This window comes from Amblyomma maculatum, chromosome 8 (assembly GCF_055883805.1).
Source record: "Amblyomma maculatum isolate TAMU_Amacu chromosome 8, ASM5588380v1, whole genome shotgun sequence".
Lineage (NCBI taxonomy): Eukaryota > Metazoa > Arthropoda > Arachnida > Ixodida > Ixodidae > Amblyomma > Amblyomma maculatum.
This window is the reverse complement of record NC_139351.1, coordinates 122860589-122870640: the sequence shown is the minus strand read 5'-3', so window position 1 is coordinate 122870640 and position 10052 is coordinate 122860589. Positions and strand designations below refer to the sequence as shown.

The 10052-nt window shown below is 43.7% G+C and overlaps 1 protein-coding gene across 2 annotated transcripts; it reads left to right on the top strand.

Annotated features, from left to right (window-relative positions):
• The first annotated feature begins 2326 nt into the window (after positions 1-2326).
• Positions 2327-9686, top strand: LOC146182428 (uncharacterized). 2 transcript variants are annotated; one of them, XM_084577526.1, is made up of 3 exons: positions 2327-2484; positions 7447-7683; positions 8728-9686. In XM_084577526.1, exons 2-3 carry the CDS (start codon positions 7487-7489, stop codon positions 9080-9082), a joined length of 552 nt encoding a protein of 183 aa, XP_084433652.1. In that variant the 5' UTR covers positions 2327-2484; positions 7447-7486; the 3' UTR covers positions 9083-9686. The 2 variants fall into 2 exon arrangements, with proteins under 2 accessions (XP_084433652.1, XP_084433651.1); XM_084577525.1 differs by having other exon boundaries at positions 8725-9686.
• Positions 9687-10052: the final 366 nt, after the last annotated feature.

Sequence of the window (10052 nt, the reverse complement as noted above, 5' to 3'; positions counted from 1 at the left end):
GAAATCGCAGGCGTGGTAACGCACGTGGTAAGATTAGTAACAAATGCACAGTTACCAATATATGTACACTGGCAACGTCTTGTGGTGCAGACTTGTGAAGGTCATTGCTTGCTGTGAACTGTGACGGCAGTCTTGTGCTGGTCCCTTTTGGCATGTTGCGAAACTTGTCTCGAAAATTTGGTTCCGGTCGAAATATTCTAGAAATTATGTGTAGGAAAGCTACGAAGTAACGGACGCAACTCGTTAATGTTAGGAGCTGGATGTCTCTACTCTAAAATTATGATTACAGATCTGCCACTGGTTACCCGGTGTTTTTTCAAATGATACAAGCTTGCTATACTGTGAGGCTTTAACTGTGGTCAGGTTCTGTGGATGAGGTATTTGGAAAAGTGTGCTTGTGACCGCACTTTGTGCAGGCCAATACACAGGTGAGGTTAGCTTTTTTTTTTTTTTAATCAAATATTTATCATTGTCACGTTTGGTTTATATCTGTGGCTGAAAATGCTACGATAAAGTACGGGGACAAGGAAGAACACTTGGCTTGGTCTCGAAGACCGAGCTGCCGAGGGTTAAAATCTGGTGGCCTGATTGGGCCAGAACTCAGAGGTTAGGTGATTGTTAAGCCACTTGCGTTTTTCAGATTAATAAATAAGCGAAATTCAGAGCACGAACTCGTGAACACATTAGACAATAGGCGGGCTCTGCTTATATGCCCGTCCTGCCGGTTTCGACGTGGTGTTCAGCAACTCGTATGTTCTAAACTGCTGATGCTCTAAAGGTGTTTCCTGCGCTTACGAGTAATGAAGAGTGCCGTAAATAATCAATGATCTGCGTTTTAAAAAATAATTTTATGCAACTGTTAAATATTAGAAAATGCTTTTATTGACAGATGGATAGAAACTGCCTTATCTTAGGATATATAGCATAATTTTGCTTCTTAGGTTTGTGTTGTTTCCACAACGAGCAATTAAGACTGCCATAGGAAAACACTTGGCGGCGGTTTTAAAAATGGCAAAAAAGTCTTCAAGCCTCTGCGGATATTTTGATCACTACTGCGCAGTTATACGATATACGAAAAAAAAAACAATTACTTTCAAAACTTTTCCCAGAACTTGTGCCAAATTTCTGGGTACGGTTATATACCAGCCAGCATACGTCGTCTATGTTTATAAAATCACTTGCTTTAAGTCATAAGTCGCTGTAGGCAATGAAGATACAGAGAGATTAACTTTGCATCTTCTCAAGTCTGGGTTGATTACAAGGGCGGTGGTAGAGACAGCATCTCGTCTGTTGTGGTGATGGTGCAATGGGACATCTGACCAGTTGGCTTCTTGTTCTTAATATGTAGTCATTTAAGTTGCTTCAAATTAAGCCTAGTCATGAATAACTATTAAGCAGCAAAGAGGTTTGGGGTCACTATTTACTCTCAAAGCCTATTGGGGTTACAGGGAGGTGGTTACATAGCATTACTAAAATATCTAGATTCAAACAGAACCAACAGCAAACCACATAAGTAAGACTAACAAAAATGCATATCTTTAAGAAATTAAACAACAAAATATCGTACATCAAGAAAAAGTAGCCGGCCTATACGGAGAGGAAATTTCTTTGCCGTTGAAGACTCGTTTTGTTATTTTCCTAAATTTCTACGCGGTGTGCTCAGTTTTGTATGCTAGGAAACTATGTTCTTTGGCTGCGTAGAAGGCGTATTTTTGGCTATAAATTGGATTGTACCCGATTTTCAAGAGCACTGTTTAATTTGTGAGAATCTTATACACCAAAATGTAAGGCTCGAATTATACTCAACATGGTTTTAGGATTGCTCGCTAATCCAGTGTACATGTACATTCCTCTGTTTTAAAATCTGGTTTCGGAACACATACGAGTAAGTACAGGTAGCCATCACATATCGCCATGCTTCACGTCGAGCATTGCAATTAGTGCTGCACGTCGATTTCCATGACGCGTAACGACAAAATGATCGCCGGAACTGAATTCCGCTTCCAACTCGACGGGACGGACGCAGTTGTCCAGAAAATCACCAATATTTAAACAATCGCCCAAATGTGGGAAAGAGGCGCAAGGTATCAAAAATTTACTACGTGCAGTTTGCTTCCCTCGGGCCAGCGAGCATGGTGAGGACATACTTTTGACACAGGCGTCCTCTTGGATTTACTGTGCAACTATCGATCCACGAAGCCTCCGTTTTTGTTGCGCGCGCTTCTGTCCCCGGTCGGTTAGGTTGGCTCGCTCTCCCCTATGTAGCGAGCTCCTACTGGCCGCCTTCGCGAGTAACGCTGCGATTGGACGCGCGGCAGCCAATAGGGGTGAGAGGAGGGGTCGCTCGGGAACGTCGCCCAGAATCGATTGGAAAAGTGTGCGCTGCGCAGCCGGAACACCTTGCGTTCGGAATTCAACTTGGGACTGAGAACAGCAGCCGGGATTTGCGGCCATGCGGATTATCGCTGCTTGAAAATCCGAAAAGTAAGTGTCGAAGTTTTGTTATCATTCTCTTTCTGCGTGTGCCTCAGATCCGTGTGAAAGTTCGTGGTGAAGTGCGCAGAAGCTAAGTGTTCAGGAAAGGGTCTCTAGATTATTCTTAATCTTTCCTGTTTTGAAAAGTGAAAGATATAAAGATTGTTTTTTTTCGCTTTAAAATTTGAGTCAATAATACCGCGCAAAGAGATGCCGTATCTGTTATGCAGTGCACCATGATTGCTATAACACTGCAGATACGTACAATTAGTACGTAGCACGCTCGTATTCACTTAATTAATCCCGTCATAACGTTAAAAGCAAGACTAACCCGCGCTGCCTTGGTAAAACGGGTGTATACTTCGTTGCGATACTCTAGTGTTATGCAACGAAGCTTAACGTGCATGTTGGGAAGGTCAAGGGCTGTTAGCACTTCTCGTAAAAACTTAAGCTGGCTTCCCCGCGTTCGTGTAAAAAAACAACAACAAAAAAAAATGTCACTGCCCGTCGGCAAAACGTGGAGAAAGTGCTGTACACGCATGTTATTGATTTACACGCGCACGTAGTGTTTACAAGCATTTGCGTAGAGTAGTGAAAAAAGAGAAGATTATATTTAAATTCTGCGACTTGAATATTTCTTTTTTTTTTTTACTACATCTAAACTTGAACATGATCACAATGGAAAAGCAATGCCACAGTTTTTACGCAATATACGATTGCATTTTCACCACATTCGGTCACATTTCGTTTTCACATAAAATTTAGCCAAAACTTGTTTTCATTACTGAACTCGATACCAACTTACAAAAATGACTTCCGACAACAATGTACTCCCGTCAATATTTTGCGTACAAGCGCTTTGCGTATAACTGCTTGACAAAGCTGATGCATGGAGTTCAGAAAGATAAATAGCCGTCTAGTCTATGTTTCCACTCTCATGAAGCAGCCGTTCAAAATTCTACTTGGTTGTGCTTGCTTTTTTTTTCTTTAATTATTGCTAAGCCGATGAATGGAGCCAATGCAAAATATTTTATTAGAATAATTTCAACAGATTGACTTGGTAACTTGTAAGGGGAACTCTCCTCTTCTACCAGATTCTCAGAAGCATAGGAGAGTGCTTCGGGACGACATATCTAAAGCCCATTGCATCCCCACGGAGCCATAATTTCCTAGCAGTTTTCTGATAAACCTCTTTCTCACTGAACCTTGAATTTCGCGAAGACCAACTCCACGAAAGGACAACCAGTCCCACATCGCAACGTTCTCGCCTCTATGACTGAAAGCGGGTAGTTGATGGCAAGGTTCTGATGAAGTGCGTTTTGGACAAAGTATACAACTATCATTTACACACGCAAGATCTTCGATTAGTATAACAAGACTACTATATATTTTCAATACGCCGCCTACCCACGCCAGGTATTCATTCGCCTATATCATCAAATCTAGTTGTTTTTTTTTTTTTTTTTCGCAGGTATGGAGATATCGAGCTGTGCCCAGCAGTTTTCATAGCACTTGCCATTTCACAGTTCGGGGCCATTTTAGATTTTGATACCATAAAACAATCTTCGTAAATATAGCTGACAGAGAGTCCTGAACGCGAACAATGCTTCTTTCGACGATTTACTTTTTCTGTCTGGCCTGTTCCGGTGAATACAGAAACAATGAACCTCCTTTGAGTCTTTATGCTGTCTAAGCTTGTAAGTATTTCAATTGCGTTGCTCTGAAAAGCACTGAAGGTTGATTGCATTTCATCGTAGAGTTTTGGCAGCAGATAGTGGCTGTTTGAGCAAGTCGTGATGACTATACGTCCTACCCTTTTTAATAAATAATATCCATTGATACAAGTCCCCACAGAATATATTACTTGAAATTGACAAGTTAGCTATAGTTTAGAATAAGCGGGAGATGAATGCAGTAGGAAGCGCCCATGAAAGGACAAAAAAAAAAGATAGAAAACGAACTGTAATGCGGCAAATACGCCCCAAACAACTCTTAGAAGAATAGATCGGCATTAATTATTCGGAAATACCAGGATGGTAGTTTAATTCTAGAATGTATACGGCATTTGTGCCAAAATTTTCAAGCAATATCTCGAAATATATTTCGTAGCAATTATCTTATTTTCTTGTGCATTACAGTAATATCCCATCATAAAAGAACTCATAAAACTATAGCCATAAGAAATTGCTCTTATGCCAAATCGGAACACTAATGAAATAAGTCCACAGTCTTCTTTTCTTTTGTTGACTTTCATTGGCGACTAAGTAAATAGATTGATTTTTTTTTTTGCACCAAACTTCACGAATACCCCTGAGATCGGAAAATATCAGCATTATTCTTGCGCAGTTCAATCAGTGTGAGAGCGTTGTACCGAAGCCCAATGAGCGAAGTAAGCAGAATCACTTGATCAAGCAGACTTAAGAAAAAAATTAAAAAAATTACGATTGCAAATGTTTTTTTCTCCAACGATAACCTTGATAACACCTAATTTGTTTGCACGACGTATAATACATTGAAATACAAATACAATAAAATACATGGTCGCAAGCATTTGCTATCGTCTGTTTCATATTTTCTTCTGCTTTCGGTTCGCGCCAAAAATTTCAAGCAGAAAGTTTTCATCACAATTCGAGTCAGATCTTTCCTGGAACAGGGTGCTCGAGGAGGACATTGCTCGTATAGTTGCCGACACTCGCTATCGCGCAGCACATCCGCCCATTTGCGGAAGGCTGCACATCCTGCTCCTGATATCAGTAGCACTCTTGATGTCAAACTAGAACAAAAATTAAGAGGATGCTTAAACTTCGCTTAAGAGTTGACCCTAGAGTGCTTCTAACAGTACTACTGCTCCTACAGTTACTAGGGCCATTTTTTTACCCTACACCAGCTACACCGGTGTAGCAAATCTCCAATACTCCCAATGGTGTTTTGCTACACTAGTGTACCTGGTGTAGATTAAAACATTGATCCTACTATGAACAGCATACGTGTGGAGGTACATGTCGTCGGTTCGGATCCTCATCGCAAACTCGTCTGCAATTTGCCCAGCAGATGGATGCTAAATGCGAAGTGAAATAGTATGACGTCACCTTGAATAGCTGCACAAAGAGCGGTTACGTCACAATCACATGCGTACATTTTTTCTTAAACGTTTTTCAAAACTAGGTTACGCGTCGATGTCTTTTCGGCACAACAAGTCCAATACGCTATCGCGTAAAGGTTAAAATAGAAGACGGTGCCCAACAATGAACATGGTTCTAACCAGTTTGTTCCACTCGATCGCTTACCCTTCTTAAACCGACATATTTGGCGGAATATTTGGGAGAGACAGGCGATATGCAATATGTGTACTTACCCAAAGAGCGGACGCGACACGACCGCGGTATATTTCTCTTAAGATCACACAACCCAACCCATAACACAATCCATAAACGCCTAATCTTTATGGAGAAGTCCGTGCGTGTGTGGGTGCGTGCGGTAAATTGCCTGTTCCAAACTGGACGCAAAGAATTTCGCCAAGCACAGTTCACCCCAAGGCGCAGTTGCGATTTGCTTTGTGTAGAAGCTCACACGCAAAGCTCGCCTCATTTGCCTACAGAAAGCCGCGCACTCCTTGCTTCGTTTACTTACTTTTATTTTATTCCCAATCAGAAAGTCATGAGCATACACACCGTTACTGCTCCATTGTTTTTGTTTCGGCTTTTAAAATTATAACTTATTGTAAATAATTCAATGTATTTTGCTTCAATTTTGATACATGCACTTTGCAGAAATGATAAGGTGTACAGATGTTCACAACGGTGTCGCAGATTAGTGGACTTTTCCGGTAGCTCGCTGATGTACTGAACTGCACGCGTTGACGTAGTACGTCCAGGCGTCAGATAACGCCAGTGGGTTAAAATTTGCATGTATCGGCGGGTGTATATAAACGGTAAATGTCGACGGCACACTTCGGCGAACACGAAACTCTCTCCCTTCTCGCTAGTCTCCAGTTTTAAACACACGCACACGCAGGCGCGTGATTCCGTTCTCTCAACGGTAGGGTCCTCTGAGCAGCGTCACCTGGCGACAGATAGCGGAAATATTGTAAAAATTAATAAGAGCACATTTAAAGACTGCGCACCTCGTTGCTTCAGTGGTGCAATGGATTAACATTACTTACCTGAGCACTTAGCGAATAGACTGTACGTTCGAATCCTGCGTTTGTAATTGTAATTTTTTTCCAATTTTGTTTTTTAAATTACAACATTACAATAAGCTACTAATATCTTTCTGGAGGGGTGTTCCCCTTTAGGTTGCATCATATGTGATGTTTTTAATTCTTAATAACCACAAAACCTGCCGTGAACACAGCCGCGAGATAACAGAATGACAACGCTTACACTATTTAATAACTTTAAACATAATCATTTCCTGCCTTTAGTGAGTGTATGTTACCTTTAGGTTGCATTCAGACACACCTCTCAGTAACAATCGCCGTTTAACCCGCTCAGAGGCAACCAGTGACGAGAAAGAAGTTGCGGGACCCTACCGTTGAGAAGACGTAATTACGCCACGCAGGCTCTGCATGCACGAAAGCTGGTTCGCTGTTAAGTATATCACCTAAAGACAATGTGAATGTTTAGTATTTATGAACTGCGCTATTATTTACTATGACCACAGAGGGTCATTATCTTTTTTCAAATTTCTTGAGAGTATTCCACATCTATACTCTGGCTCGCAGACAGCTTACACTGACCAAGAAAGCCTGTTCTCAAAAGTCACAGCGCCCATCAAGTTCAACACATGATTTTATCCGCTGTTACAAGGGAAGTCGAAAAATATAACGCGATCATTTTCCTACCAGATGTTTCGCGACTCGACTCTACCCTCACTCGCAATCGGTACAACTTTATCAGAGCCACGCGAGAGAACAGACGTATATCAACCCGGACGTTGTCTCTCACATCACCCTTGCTGCGGCTGGTGCAGGTTGAAACCCGAGGCGAGGCGGAATATCGAAAAGACCGCGATGGACGCGTCGTCGCTTCGCGACTCGACGGACACGACCGACTCGGAGGACCGAAACTGCCTGAGCGACGACAGCAGCGGCGACGAGCCCTGCTCGCCGCCCTCATGCTCAGGATACGGCCGCGTCTCCTCGTCCACGTCGAGTGGCTCGGGCCACCGCAGGCCCCGCAAGGCAAACCGGCGAATGTTCACCAACAGGTACCTTTTACACCTGTGTGTGCTAACGCGTACGTCTGCAGCCGTGTTCATTATAACGTGCAACATACACTTGTGCATCCTAATGTATCTAAAGCCGTATTCATTATAACGTGTAACACAAACTTGTGCAATGTGTGTGTCTATAGCCGTGTGCATTATAACGTGCAACATACACTTGTGCGTCCTAGTGTGTCTGAAGCCGTGTTTATTATAACGTGCAGCATAAACTTGTGTGTCCTAATGTGTGTGTTTATACAGCCGTGTTTATTATAACGTGCAACATATATTGTGTGTCCTAGTGTATCTAAAGCCGTGTTCATTATAACGTGCAACATAAACTTGTGCATCCTAATGTGCGTGTCTACAGCCGTATTCATTATAACGTGCAAAATACACTTGTGCGTCCTAATATGTGTGTCTATACAGCCGTGTTCATTATAACGTGCAACATACATTGTGCGTCCTAGTGTGTCTAAAGCCGTGTTCATTATAACGTGCAACATACACTTGTGCGTCCTAGTGTGCGTGTCTACAGCCTTGTTCATTATAACATGCAACATAAACTTGTGCGTCGTAACGTGCATGTCTACAGCCGCGTTCATTATAACGTGCAACATACATTTGTGCGTCCTGATGCGTGTGTTTACAGTCGTGTTCATTATAAGGCGCAACATGTCCGCAGTTACCTTACTGTTATTTATTCATATATCGAGAAGTAACCTAAGCAGCGCAGACGATAGGACAAAGAAGAGACGAACGAACATCTTTGTCTCGTCTTCTGAGCTGTTTAGATCCCTTCTCGTTATGAATTACCGCCAACTGGCCCAATCTGCCGTTCTTCTGCAGTGTTATTAATCCGCTCCTTCAGGAAAGAATTCTCTGCTGGTGTCTCGATGAGCTGTACAGTGCGGAATGATTGGGTCGGCAAAATTCGCACGGGGTAAACGCGTTTCATTGGTTGCTGCTAATTTCGTGTCTCTATGGTCTAATCCGGTGCTTCGTCGTTCCATTTCTTTACGACGCTTCCCGCGCGCCCCCAAGCAGCCGGGAGCGGTGGCGACAGCAGAATGTGAACGGCGCGTTCGCTGACTTGCGCCGCCTGGTGCCCACACACCCGCCGGACAAGAAGCTGAGCAAGAACGAGATCCTGCGGCTCGCCATCAGATACATCCGCCTGCTCAGCTCCATCCTGGACTATCAGCGCCGCTGGGACTGCTGCTCCACCACAGGGGGCGTTGTGGGCGCCGGCGGCTGCGGCGTTAACGGTGGTAGCGCTCGCGACGGCCTGCTGCTTCTGTGCTCGGTGCGAGTCAAGCAGGAACCGCCCGACGAGGCGGCCAACGGACCCACGCCACCCAGCTCACCGGCGTCGAGTCTGAGCAGCATGGCCGAGCCGTGAGAGCGTTCGCGAGCTAGCGAGCGTAGTGTGTATTTACACGCCCACAGGTATATGGCGAAGCGTTCAGTTCCCATGGCTTGCAACGGCGTCACGCCGGCCGCCATTTTGGTGCATGGCGGAATTATGTTCTAGTCCGCTCATCGTCGTTTGGCCCATAGAAGCTTGGTTGAAGTTATGCGTGGTGTACCATAATGACACCCGTGTGGAAGCCATCTGTATAATTCCTATGTGTAAATACTGAGAGATTAAGAAGGTCCGTCGCGATACCGTCCCTGATATCCCGCCCTTCAATCTATCCTGTACGATGTGCCGTTGCAGTGTTCACTAGCGGATGCGCAGTGGATAAGTCAGATTAATAAATCTGTAAAACTACCAATATTAGAAGCCAGCAAGTTTTTTTAGAGCTTCCTAATAAACCATAGGACGTCTTTTAGTTTCCTATGCTGTCACTATCAAAACCAACCAAAAATATCCACGACGTAATAGTACGTCAGTGCATCAACCTGTCTCTCTATTTGAATTCTAGTCATATCTATCGCTGCCTGCTGCGTGTTTTATAGCTTCTTGAGACTTGCGAAAACAATAAACCACACCAAACTGCGTGCACGGCTAGTCATGTTCGAGCTGCATACAGACCATTCGTTAACGGCATCAGCATACTCCACGGTACGACGTTGTTGCGTTCCCGACAAGTGTGTGAAGCTGTGCGCATCATTTGCTAATCCCGATGAACTTGGCTGTCCGGTGAGAGCCAGATTCGACGTGAAAGGGAAACAGCGAATGAGCTCCCCAGGCCAGCGCAGTTTCGCTGGAAATTTATGGACTCCAAACGTTATCTTCAACCCTTTTTGTCGCTTCTATTTCAGTAAAGGGCAGGCTAATGAGTTAACAGGGATGCGAAGGGTAGGGAGGAGTTCTAAGTATGCGATAAATTTTTGTCCTAGTTACTAAGTCGACTTAGTTTATACGC

Coding starts and splice junctions, on each gene's coding strand:
- LOC146182428 (XM_084577525.1), top strand. CDS start 7,487: ATGGACGCGTCGTCGCTTCGCGACTCGACGGACACGACCGACTCGGAG. Junction 7,684..8,724: donor CGGCGAATGTTCACCAACAG/GTACCTTTTACA, acceptor CGCGCCCCCAAG/CAGCCGGGAGCGGTGGCGAC.